Raw genomic sequence first — 13,303 nt, 5'->3', positions numbered from 1 at the left:
ATTCTAAATGGAGTATCTCGGATTTATGTACAGAATAATAAGAAATGCTCTGAGACCAGGTTGGTTCCTCTTATAGAATATTAGTTTAAAACTATTGTGGAGCTCCTGCATCTAAATATAACAATTTGCACCCAAAATTTCAGTCCAAGTCAAGCACTGGGTCACCACTCTACCCAAGACCTCACAGGTTTTTATCAGTCTTTTTATATGTATTCTTATTCTGACATTTTTCTATGATCCACACACACTATCTCTACTGCACATCCAGATGTATTCGGAACAACATCCACAAGCACGTTCTCATCTCCAGCTCTCTGCTCAGTGCGCTCACATCAGTAAGTGAGTCACGTACCAGCGGAACAGCCCTCCTTCAATGCGAACTTGCCAGACCTATTGGAGAAAACCCCCAAGGCAGGATCTGTCACTGTTTCACTCATTGGCTGGAAGACGATCAGAAACATGTTAAATGCACCAAGATATAAACTGGAGTCGGTGTAGGGCGTATTGAGGATTCTAGTGGTAACCAGATCTCAATGCCAAGACGAGCTGTTTTCAACTGTTGACGTGACTGGAGAATTGAACACAGGAAGAAAAAAAAACAATTTTGAGCATATCGGAAAATCTACAACGTTGTGCACCTGATTTTTGGGGATTTGTGTAACCTCTAAAGAGGCAGTGTTGATTCTCTTACCCCCGAATCAATGCAGGATGCAAGAGCACAAGGTCCAACTGGACTGGATTACCGGATTACTGGACTGATTATAGGACAATTATCGGGCAAAAGTCCCTATCGCTCTCCAGATGTTCGTGAATGAAAGGATGTAAAACGTGGTCCCGAAGGAGCATATTTATTGGTGCATCTGCTATAGGATACTTTATGGGTTAGTTCATGTAGACTACATGTTCATAACCAGTATGCAACAGTGTGTAGACTAGCTCTCACACAAAAAAAGTATACTGTAGATGGTAGCCGGCTACGCTGGAAAATGTGTAGTTAAATGAATGAATATCTCCGTATTTTTCTGTAAACTAGGTGTAGATGCCGCATGGGCTTTGCGCATTTGTACTGCCTAACCTTCAGCATAGACTGTTGAACAAACGGTTGTAACCTTGTAGCAACAAGGGAAATCATGAACGCTTTAAAATCACTAAATATATTTTATTCATCTCACAAGTGAATCACGTCTGCCACATGTTCAATTGTGTATTGCGTTAGGCTAATGCGTGATATATCTTTGGGCGTTCATCTTTGTTTACAGAAAGAGTTCATTATAGCTGTATATGGCATGTGAAGGAGGTTAGAATAACCGCGTAAAAGAGGGAAAAGGCTGGCTCATAAATCGATTAAATATCCGCTGTCGTGTTGGATACAAAACTACCTGTCTCGTGTGATTTTAGTCGTAGTGTGGCACCTGGACAAATCAACAGGTTGGAAGTTAAAAGGGACATTTTTTAAGCACGCGCATCCTACACGGTAAAGGGATATGCGTCTTCCTGTCATATTTTTCCTTCTCTTCTGGGCTAAAGCCCGGACACTGAAAAATCTCAATTATTCTGTTCCGGAGGAGCAGGGACCTGGAACTGTTATCGGAAACATTGCTAAGGATGCCGGATTTGGACCGGTGGAGAAAGGAAAAAAATCGAACTTTCGAGTTCTGGAGAATTCTGCTCCACATCTCATTGATGTGGATTCGGAGAGTGGGCTGCTTTTTACCAAACAGCGGATTGACAGGGAGACATTGTGCAAACGCAACCCCAAGTGTCAGCTCTCCATGGAAGTGTTTGCCAACGACAAGGAAATATGCATGATCAAGATTGATGTAGTGGATATAAACGACAACTCCCCCAGTTTCCCCTCAGATCACATCAATATTGATATTTCAGAGAACGCAGCTGCTGGGACACGGTTCCCTTTAACAATTGCACACGACTCAGATTCTGGACAAAACGGAATAAAGACTTATCAGGTCACCAGAGATGATTACAATACATTTTCTTTGGACTTGAAATTGAGGGGTGATGGAACCATATATCCTGAATTGGTGGTTCAGCGCCCTCTAGATAGGGAAGATCAGTCTCATCACACTCTCCTTTTGACAGCCATTGATGGAGGGGAGTATCCAAGATCAGGGTCCATGCAAATCAATGTGAGAGTTACTGATTCAAACGATAATAGCCCAGTATTTGACAAACCCGGCTACATGCTGGAGCTTCCTGAAAACTCACCACCTGGAAGAATACTGATAGATGTGAATGCAACAGACCAAGATGAGGGCAGCAATGGACAGGTAGTCTATTCTTTCAGTGGATATGCATCTGATAGAGTCCAGGAGTTGTTTTCTATTGATCCCAAAACAGGTGTCATTAAGATTCAGGGAGAAATTGACTATGAGGATAATCCAACCATTGAATTTGACGTGCAGGCCATGGACCTGGGGCCTAACCCCATCCCTGGCCATTGTAAGATTTCAGTCAAAGTGCTTGACAAGAATGATAACTGGCCCGTGATAAGTTTTGTCTCCGTCCGCCAGGGAGCTATCAGTGAGGCAGCGCCTCCAGAATCTGTCATAGCCCTGGTGAGAGTCACTGATAAGGATTCTGGGAGAAATGGCCAGCTCCAGTGCAGGGTGCTTGGCAATGTACCTTTCAGGCTGCAGGAAAACAATGATAATTTTTACACTCTGCTCACAGACAGACCTCTAGACAGGGAACTGAAAGACGAATATAATGTGACCATAGTGGCCAGAGACAATGGAATACCCTCCTTGAATTACACCAAATCATTTACAGTGAAAATCTTAGATGAGAATGACAATGCGCCACGTTTCACCAAGACAGTGTACGTGCTACAGGTGCCTGAGAACAACATCCCAGGGGAGTACTTAGGCTCAGTTCTGGCTCATGATCCAGATATAGGTCAGAATGGAACTGTGTCTTACTCCATTTTACCGTCGCACATCGGAGACGTGTCAGTTTACACCTACGTGTCTGTCAATCCTACCAACGGAGCCATTTACGCCTCAAGGTCTTTCAACTACGAACAAACTAAGTTCTTTGAGTTCAAAGTTCAAGCTAAAGACGCAGGGTCTCCTCATATGGAGGGCAGTGCCACAGTCAGGGTCAGTGTGCTTGACGTCAATGACAATCTACCAGTTATTGTATTACCCCTAATGCTAAATGATACTGCGGAAATCATGGTCCCTAGAAATGTAGGCCTGGGGTACATAGTGACCACAGTGAGAGCAGTCGATCAGGACCACGGGGAGAGCGGTCGTCTGACCTACGAGATCTSMGAYGGTAACGAGGAYCACCTGTTTGAGATGGACCCTGTGGCCGGCGAGGTSAGGACTGCCCATGCTGTGTGGGAGGARGTGGCCCCAGCTGTYGAGCTGGTAGTGAAGGTAACCGATCACGGCAAGCCCCCACTMTKTGCRGTGGCRAAGCTGATCATTAAGGCCAYCACAGGAGCCATGGCAGSAGGGGAGTCCAGSGCRAGCGGGGAGCAGCAGCACTGGGACWTGTCCCTGCCCCTCATCYTCACCCTRTGCATCATCTCRSTCATGCTSCTGGCTGTCATGACTYCCATCGCCGTTAAGTCCAAGCATCAAGATAAGGAGGCTGGGAATTATAACTGCCGTATGGCCGAGTACTCCAACTCCAATCCCCCGGTTGGAAACGGCAAGAAGAAGAGGATCAACAAGAGCGACATCATGCTGGTGCAGAGCGAGGTGGAGGAGAGGGACTCTGTGAGCAGGATGAACGTGGTGAGCAGCCCGTCTCTCATCACCTCGCCTATCTGTTTCGACTACCAGGCGACCAGCCCCCTGCCTCTCACGCTGCCCAGGTCAGAGGTCATGTATCTGAAAACCACTTTTAACAGCCTGACGGTACCTCGGGCTGGCTGTCACTCAAGCTTTGCGGGGCTTACCACAGAGACTCCTATGAATAGAATGTCAGTGATACAGGTAAGAAACAGAATCATTGTCAGCCTTTTATTCTCCATTCATGGATTCTAAATCTGCCACAAGAGAGGTAATTCTTCAAATCAATACTCTCAGGCACCATGCAATCACACATCCTTATTATCATTTTTATTCCCTGTCTGGCGCCCTACAATATTGCCATTTGAAGGACTCGAAAAATGCAGCCGATACAGGATAATACGCCATATTGAAGAAATATATTAAAATATATGTTGGCACCGGTTGTTAGCGTGCTTGAATAGACTGTTTGCAATCTACTTCTCCTCCACAGAGATCCTAACCATTCTGAAATTGGCCCATTATGAGTCGCTTCTAGCAGCACCTTACAGGTGGTCTGAATAATCCGAAACCCATTTCTGTTAGATATGCAAACCATGTGAGTCTTGGACTGCGCTGCTGTGCTACCACTGCCAGATCCGTCTGTGAAAACAAAACCCTGCCCAAAATGTGGGATTGGACAGCAGCTTGTCTGATCACATTAGTAAAATATTATGTGCCAGACAGCTAGATGCATACAGCATAACCTTACAATCCCACTTCTTGCCCTCCACAAACATGGGCCAGTTCCACAAATCCAAATCCTATGTTGGCACGATAAGGCCTTTACCAGGGTCCAGCTCTACCTTGTACAAAATGACAGGGTTTCTTATGCAAGCCAGCATATTCAATTGACAGGGAATGCATGTAATTGTATTTAGCACAGCAGTGTTTTTCAGTTGTTAATGATGTAAATATCTAGGACAGTCTCCGAGATGATAACACTGATGACAAGGTCTGTTGCTAGGCCATGTTGCTAGGGCATGTGGGTGTGATCAACACAAACACAATAATTCTCATGATAAGTAGAAACGTGGATGCAGATGGCAGTGGCTGCTGCATTACCGCTCAGCCTCGCCAAACAGGCACGTATAGTATGGACACGAAGGAGATTTGTTCTTTTCAGGGTGCCACTTTGGAATATGTTTTATTACCATGTTTTATATATTCCTAAATGATTCAAATGTACAGATCAGAATGTAGGCCAAGGCACAGCTATGGGCATGTCCTTTGAATATCTCATGTTGCACACATAAAAATGAAAAAAAATGTCTGGAGCACAATAAACTAATAATTTCTCTCTGATTTTATTCTCAGACGGATAATTTTCCTTCGGAGCCGAATAACGTGGCCAACAGGCAACCATTTGCTCAAAGGTAACGTCGCTAAATGATAACTACCTAACCACCTCAATTTGCATCGTAGTCAATATCATGGCATCAGGCCAAGCATGTCAAAATAGGGCGCAGAGGCGATCACAAGAAAGATAGATAGACACTACCACCAGTGAGTTATTGTTTTATGTCATGTTTCTCTCCCCTTCCTGCAGCAGCTCAACTTTTAAGGATGCAGAGCGCGCGAGCCTCCGAGACAGTGGCCATGGTGACAGTGACCTGGCTGATAGTGACCAGGATACTAATAAAGGCTGCGCCTGCAACACGTCTACCAGGGAGGCCCTCAAGATGAAAGCCACAGCAGTTAATGGCCAGCCTCTTGACCAGGGTGAGTGGAAGCTCTCTGTCTTTCTCTGACATTGTGAAGATGCTTAACAGACCCTTGTATCAGACCCCTGCACCAAGCCAACATGCACTACAAACACGTGTGTTGACAGTCTGTCTATCCCTAATCCTACAGAACCGCCCTCAGTGTAAAGCTAAAGTAAATGACGATTACACAGTGTACACCTCAAAGAGATTACTGAAATCATAATACTTTAAAGAGATTGTAGCAGTATGAATTCTTTGCAGCAGTAATGAATTCTTAGCTGTGTGAGACAGCTTCATATTGTAGCTCAATGCTGGTGCAGAAATGTTGAACTACACTGCCAAGATGACATGAAGGCGCCATGGTGGAAAATAGATGATAGTTAAGCGGATAAAAGGGTCCATTGACTGAAGGAAATGATGTTCAAACATCCTCTGCCAGCTTTAGCAATCAAACGAGCTCATATGCATTGTAAAGTGTACCTCTACGGCTGTCTCATTTGAACATTTCATTATTTGATTATGAACTTTCTGCAAGCCTTGCTTGACTCACAAGACAGGGACAAAAGAGCATGACAGACACTTTCAGTACAAACAGACATGTAGCTTTTGGTGACTGCTGACAGAGCTTTCTTTCTCAGGTGCCTTTAATGGACTGTTAGAATGGTAAAGATGTGCGTACGATAGGGAATGATAAATAGGACTATTTCGTGCCAGTTATGTCAAAAGTCTTGTTGATGTTCTCAATACATACAAGCGTTGATGAGTTTGAAACACTTTCCACCAGTCAAGTGCTTTTCACCACTTGTCGGATTATGATTGGTTTATGTAGCTCTTTTTCTGTGTGATACAATGAGGCACATCTCTCATATACACCTTTCAAACCAAGACGTTTTTCTGTCAACTTTAGCATTTCGTCAACTTTAGCATTTCGTCAACTTTAGCATCCCATCAATTTTTTGCCTACTTTTTGTTATAAATCAAATGTATAACCAACCTAGTCATTATTACGACTTGATCACACCAACATTGCATTTTGGTACACCAGAAGTACATTCATTTCTCTATTTTATTTCACCCATTTTTCTCCCCAATTTCGTAATATCCAATTGGTAGTTACAGTCTTGTCCCATCACTGAGATGCAGTGCCTTAGACTGCTGCGCCACTCAGGAAGCCCAGTAGTTCAACATTCCTTCCCGATCAGAACCCAAAATATAAGCTTGTTTAACTCCAATGTTTGTAAACAAAGAAAATGTAAACACACTGTATAGCCTCAAAACATGTTCATAACTATACTTCTGATAACATGGATGGTCAGTTCTTACAACCATAGCTATGTCTTTGAATTTGAGAGTGGTTACATTTCTCCAGCCCCATCACCCTGCTTTTTACCCAAACAGTGATGGGGAGTACACTTTGTTATTGTTTTAACTGCTTTAACAAGTGGATTATTTTTCTCTTCACTTGCAGTCGCTTAGTAGCCAAGGCCTACTCCAGACCAGAAGCCTGTGACCAATAACCCTCTAGAGTCCAAGCTCTGTGATAGCCCCGGGAGGGGGGGGGGGGGTTATAACATATGGAATTGTTTTAAGATGGTCATACCAAGGATCATTTAGCTATTTGATTTAGAATTTTAAGACCCCTTCAGGTATTAATGAAAATATGAAAATATTATTGGATGAAACTTTGAATTTGGCATTACTGCTATAAGCCAATAGAAATGCATCGAATAAAAGATTCCCTACATGGAACAACAGATAGTCTCAAAATGAAGTTTGTTCTGAAGTGTGTTTGTCCTTTATCTGAGAGTTATAAGAATGATCAGTAAACTATATATATATATATATATATTTTTTTTTACATGTACAGTGCATTCGTAAAATATTCCGACCCTTGATTGTTTTCACATTTTGTTACGTTACAGCCTTATTCTAAAATGGATTCAATTGTTTTTTTCCCTCATCAATCTACACACAACAAACAAAGCAAAAAACTGGTTTTTAGAAATTGTTTCAAATTGCAAATTTAACATAAAAAACTGAAATATAATTTACATAAGTATTCAGACCCTTTGCCTTTTGGCAAACTCCAAGTGGGATGTCATGTGCTTTTTACTGAGGAGTGGCTTCCGTCTGGCCACTTTACCATAAAGGTCTGATTGGTGGAGTGCTGCAGAGATGGTTGTTCTTCTGGAAGGTTCTCCCATATCCACAGAGGAACTCTGGAGCTCTGTCAGAGTAACCATCAGGTTCTTGGTCACCTCCATGACCAAGGCCCTTCACCCCCGATTGATCAGTTTGGCTGGCCGGCGAGCTCTAGGAAGAGCCTTGGTCGTTCCAAACTTTTTCCATTTAAGAATGATGGAGGCCACTGTGTTCTTGTGGACCTTCCCCAGATCTTTGCCTCGACACAATCCTCTCTCGGAGCTCTAGGGACAATTCCTTCGACCTCATGGCTTGGTTTTTGCTCTGACATGCACTGTCAACTGTGGGATCTTATATAGGCAGGTGTGTGCCTTTCCAAATCATGTCCAATCAATTGAATTTACCACAGGTGGACTCCAAGTTGTAGAAACATCTCAAGGATGATCAATGGAAACAGGATGCACCTAAGCTACATTTCGAGTCTCACATCAAAAGGTCTGAATACTTATGTAAGTAAGGTATTTCTGTTTTGTTTTTTTATATACATCTGCCAACATTTCTAAAAACCTGTTTTTGCTTCCTCATTGTGGGGTATTGTGTGTAGATTGATGAGGGGGGGGGGGGAAATTATAATCCATTTTAGAATAAGGCTGTAACGTAACAAAAAGTCTGAATACTTTCTGAATGCATTGTATTTATCCCCTTATTTATCCCCCTGCTTGTTGAACATCTCATTCTAAAATCACGGGCGTTAATATGGAGTTGGTCCCCCCTTTGCTTTAACAGCCCCCACTCTTCAGGGAAGGCTTTCCACCAGATGTTGGAACATTGCTGCGGAAACTTGCTTCTTTTCAACCACGAGCATTAGTGATGTCGGGCACTGATGTTGGGCGATTAGGCCTGGCTCGCAGTTGGCGTTACAATTCATTCCAAAGGTATTTGATGGGGTTGAGGTCAGGGCTCTGTGCAGGCGAGTCAAGTTCTTCCACACCGATCTCGACAAATCATTTTTGTATGGACCTCGCTTTGTGCACGGGGGCATTGTCATGCTGAAACAGGAAAGGGCCTTCCCCAAACTGTTGCCACAATGTTGGAATCCCAGAATAGTCTAAAATGTCATTGTATGCTGTAGCATTAAGATGTACCTTTTCTGGAACTAAGGGGCCTGAACCATGAAACACAACCCCAGACTATTATTCCTTCTCCACCAAACTTTACAGTTGGCACTATGCATTGGGGCAGGTAGCGTTCTCCTGGCATCTGCCAAACCCAGATTCCTCCGTCTGACTGCCAGATGGTGAAGCGTGATTCATCACTCCAGAGAATGTGTTTCCACTGCTCCAGCTTTTCAGCACTCCAGCCGACGCTTGGCATTACACATGGCGATCTTAGGTTTGTGTACGGCTGCTCGGCAATGGAAACACATTTCATGCAGCCCCCGACGAACGGTTCTTGTGCTGACATTGCTTCCAGAGGTAGTTTGGAACACGGTAGTGAGTGTTGCAATCGAGGACAGATGATTTGTACGCGCTACGCGCTTCAGCACTCTGGGGTCCCGTTCTATGAGCTTGTGTGGCCTACCACTTCGCGACTGAGCCGATGTTGCTCCTTGACATTTCCACAGCACGTACAGTTGACCAGGGCAGCTCTATCAGGGCAGAAATTTGACAAACTGATTTGTCGGAAAGGTGGCATCCTATGACAGTGCCACATTGAAAGTCACTGAGCTCTTCAGTAAGGCCATTCTAATGCCTTTGTTTGTCTATAGCGATTGCATGGCTGTGTGCTCAATTCTATACACATATCAGCAAAGGGGGTGGCTGAAATCGCCAAATTCGCTCATTTGAAGTGGTGTCCACATACTTTAGAATACAGTTGAAGTCGGAAGTTTACATACACTTAAGTTGGAGTCATTAAAATTTGTTTTTCAACCACTCCACAATTTCTTGTTAACAAACTATAGTTTTGGTAAGTCGGTTAGGACATCTACTTTGTTCATGACACAAGTCATTTTTCCAACAATTGTTTACAGACAGATTACTTCACTTATAATTCACTGTATCACAATTCCAGTGGGTCAAAAGTTTACATACACTAAGTTGACTGTGCCTTTAAACAGCTTGGAAAATTCCAGAAAATGATGTCATGGCTTTAGAAGCTTCTGATAGGCTAATTGACATCATTTGAGACAATTGGAGGTGTACCTGTGGATGTATTTCAAGGCCTACCTTCAAACTCAGTGCCTCTTTGTTTGACATCATGGGAAAATCAAAAGAAATCAGCCAAGACCTCAGAGAAAAAATTGTAGATCTCCACAACGTCTGGTTCATGGCGCTTGACGGAGCAATTTCAAACGCTGTAGGTACCCGAAACGACGTTATCATCCTGTACAAAGCCAATACGCATGCAAGTATACAACATGACACACCAATGGACTACGGATGCCGTCATAGTCGTCAGGAAGGGTGCGTGTCTTTGTATCTCCTAGAGATGTAACGTAACTTTGGAGTGTGAGAAAGGTGCAAAATCAAACCCAGAACAACAGCAAACGGACCTTGGTGGAAAGGAAAGACGCGGGAGGAAGCAGGGTAGAGTAAATCGGTTATCTAGTTCCACAGTAAAAAGGACGAGTCCTATAGTCCGACAATACCTGAAGCCGCTCAGGCCAAGGAAGAAGCCCACTGCCCAAAACGTCCATAAAAAAAGCCAGAACTCACGGTTTGTGCAACTGCACATGGGGGACAGAAGATCGTACTTTCTTTGAAGAAATGTCCTCAGGTCTGATGAAAGAAGAAATATAACTGTTTGGCCATAATGACCATCGTTATGTTTGGAGGAAAAAGGGGGAGGCTTGCAAGCCCAAGAACACAATCCCAACCGTGGAGCACGGGGTGGCAGCATCATGTTGTGGAGGTGCTTTGCTCAGGAGGGACTGGTGCACTTCACAAAATAGATGGCATCATGAGGCAGGAAAATGATGTGGATATATTTAAGCAACATCTCAAGACATCAGTCAGGAAGTTAAAGCTTGGTCACAAATGGGTCTTCCAAATGGACAATGAACCCAAGCATACTTCCAAAGTTGTGGCAAAATGGCTTAAGGACAAGAAAGTCAAGGTATTAGAGTGGCCATCACAAAGACCTGACCTCAATCCAATAGAACCATTTGTGGGCAGAACTGAAAAGGCGTGTGCAAGCAAGGAGGCCTACAAACCTGACTCAGTTACACCAGCTGTCAGGAGGAATGGGCCAATATTCACCCAACTTATTGTGAGAGCTTGTGGAAGGCTACCCGAAACTTTTCACCCAAGTTAAACTATTTAAAGGCAATACTACCAAATACTAGTTGAGTGTATGTAAACTTCTGACCCACTGGGAATGTGATGAAAGAAATAAAAGCTGAAATAAATAATTCTCTCCACTATTATTCTGACATTTCAAATTCCTAAAATGACGTGTTGATCCTAACTGACCTAAGACAGGGAATGTTTAAATGATTAAATGTCAGGAATTGTGAAAAACAGTTTAAATGTATTTGGCTAAGGTGTTTGTAAACTTCCGACTTCAAATGTATATAGTTTATCTCCATATATACTGTACATTACTTCCAGGACCTGCCTAAAACAAATGAATAATGGGATTTCTTTGTGATGGTGTAAATTCAATGGATGTATTAAAATAGACGTACATCCACATCGGCCCATATCTACTCCCACTCTTGAACCAGCCGCCATGTGCACGGGAGATATAATAGGCTGATTCCAGGAAGAAAGTGGGACTGTATTAATTAGGCTCTAAAGACTATTGCCAGAAATGTTTTATAGGCAACATACAATAGTCTGTCTGTGAAGGAGGTAATAGTCACAGTTTGTCTGCAGTTAGAAACATAGTGGAGGACTTGACTGAAGTGGGGCTGGCTCTCATTTCCCTTAGTCAGAGACAGAATTGTCTTGGAATGGAATGGCTGTTGTCATCATGTCCCTGGACAGTACTGTTGTCATCATGTCCCTGGACAGTACTGTTGTCATCATGTCCCTGGACAGTACTGTTGTAATCATGTCCCTGGACAGTACTGTTGTCATCATGTCCCTCGACAGTACTGTTGTCATCATGTCCCTCGACAGTACTGTTGTCATCATGTCCCTGGACATTACTGTTGTCATCAGGTGGACAGTACTGTGGTCATCATGTCCCTGGACAGTACTGTTGTCATCATGTCCCTGGACAGTACTGTTGTCATCAGGTGGACAGTACTGTTGTCATCAATGTCCTGGACAGTACTGTTGCATCAGTGGGACAGTACTGTTGTCATCATGTCCCTGGACAGTAACTGTTGTCATCAGGTCCTGGACAGTCCTGAGGTCTCAGGTGGACAGTACTGTTGTCATCATGTCCCTGGACAGTACTGTTGTCATCATGTCCTGGAAAGTACTGTTGTCCATCAGGTGGACAGTACTGTGGTCATCATGTCCTGGACAGTCCTGTTGTCATCATGTCCCTGGACAGTACTGTTGTCATCAGGTGGACAGTACTGTTGTCATCATGTCCTGGACAGTAATGTGGTCATCAGTGGACAGTACTGTTGTCATCATTGTCCTTGGACAGTACTAGTCCTCAGTGGACAGTACTGTTGTCATCATGTCCCTGGACAGTAACTGTTGTCATCATGTCCTGGACAGTACTGTTGTCATCATGTCCTGGAATGTATGTTGTCATCAGTCTGACAGTACTGTTGTCATAGTGGACAGTACTGTTGTCATCCATGTCCTGACAGTACTGTGGTCATCAGGTGGACAGTACTGTGGTCATTCATGTCCTGGACAGTACTGTTGTCATCAGGTGGACAGTACTGTTGTCGTCAGGTGGACAGTACTGTTTTCATCAGGTGGACAGTACTGTTGTCATCAGGTGGACAGTACTGTTGTCATCAGGTGGACAGTACTGTTGTCATCATGTCCTGGCAGTACTGTTGTCATCAGGTGGACAGTACTTTCATCGGTTGGACAATACTGTTGTCATCAGGTGGACAGTACTGTGGTCATCATGTCCCTGACAGTACTGTTGTCATCAGGTGGCACAGTACTGTTGTCATCGGTTGGACAATACTGTTGTCATAAGGTGGACAGTACTGTGGTCATCATGTCCTGGACAGTACTGTTGTCATCAGTCCCTGGACAGTACTGTTGTCATCATGTCCTGGACAGTACTGTTGTCATCAGGTGGACAGTACTGTTGTCATCATGTCCTGGACAGTACTGTGGTCATCATGTCCTGGACAGTACTGTGGTCATCAGGTGGACAGTACTGTGGTCATCATGTCGCTGGACAGTACTGTTGTCATCATGTCCTGGACAGTACTGTTGTCATCATGTCCTGGACAGTACTGTTGTCATCATGTCCTGGAAGTACGTTAGTGACAGTACTGTTGTCATCAGGTGGACAGTACTGGTGGTGTCATCAGGTGACAGTACTGTTGTCATCAGGTGAACAGTACTGTTGTCATCATGTCCTGGACAGTACTGTTGTCATCATGTCCTGGATCAGTACTGAGGTCATCAGGTGGACAGTACTGTTGTCATAAGGTGGACAGTACTGTTGTCTCAGGTGGACAGTACTGTTTATCAGGTGGACAGTACTGTGGTCATCAGGTGGCCA

At 43.9% G+C, this 13,303-nt stretch overlaps 1 protein-coding gene across 1 annotated transcript in view; it reads left to right on the top strand.

The window, feature by feature from the left end:
- The first annotated feature begins 393 nt into the window (after positions 1-393).
- LOC112068343 (protocadherin-17-like) overlaps positions 394-13,303 on the top strand; it is a 24,696-nt gene continuing 11,786 nt past the window's right edge. Inside the window, exons 1-3 of the mRNA XM_024135463.2 lie at positions 394-3,965; positions 5,118-5,176; positions 5,350-5,522. Of these exons, the coding sequence (XP_023991231.1) occupies positions 1,485-3,965; positions 5,118-5,176; positions 5,350-5,522 (2,713 nt within the window). The 5' untranslated portion in view covers positions 394-1,484. The remainder of the gene's footprint in view (positions 3,966-5,117; positions 5,177-5,349; positions 5,523-13,303) is intronic.

This window comes from Salvelinus sp. IW2-2015, unplaced genomic scaffold (assembly GCF_002910315.2).
Source record: "Salvelinus sp. IW2-2015 unplaced genomic scaffold, ASM291031v2 Un_scaffold463, whole genome shotgun sequence".
Lineage (NCBI taxonomy): Eukaryota > Metazoa > Chordata > Actinopteri > Salmoniformes > Salmonidae > Salvelinus > Salvelinus sp. IW2-2015.
The sequence above is the reverse complement of the archived record's forward strand: the minus strand, read 5'-3'. Positions and strand labels throughout refer to the sequence as shown.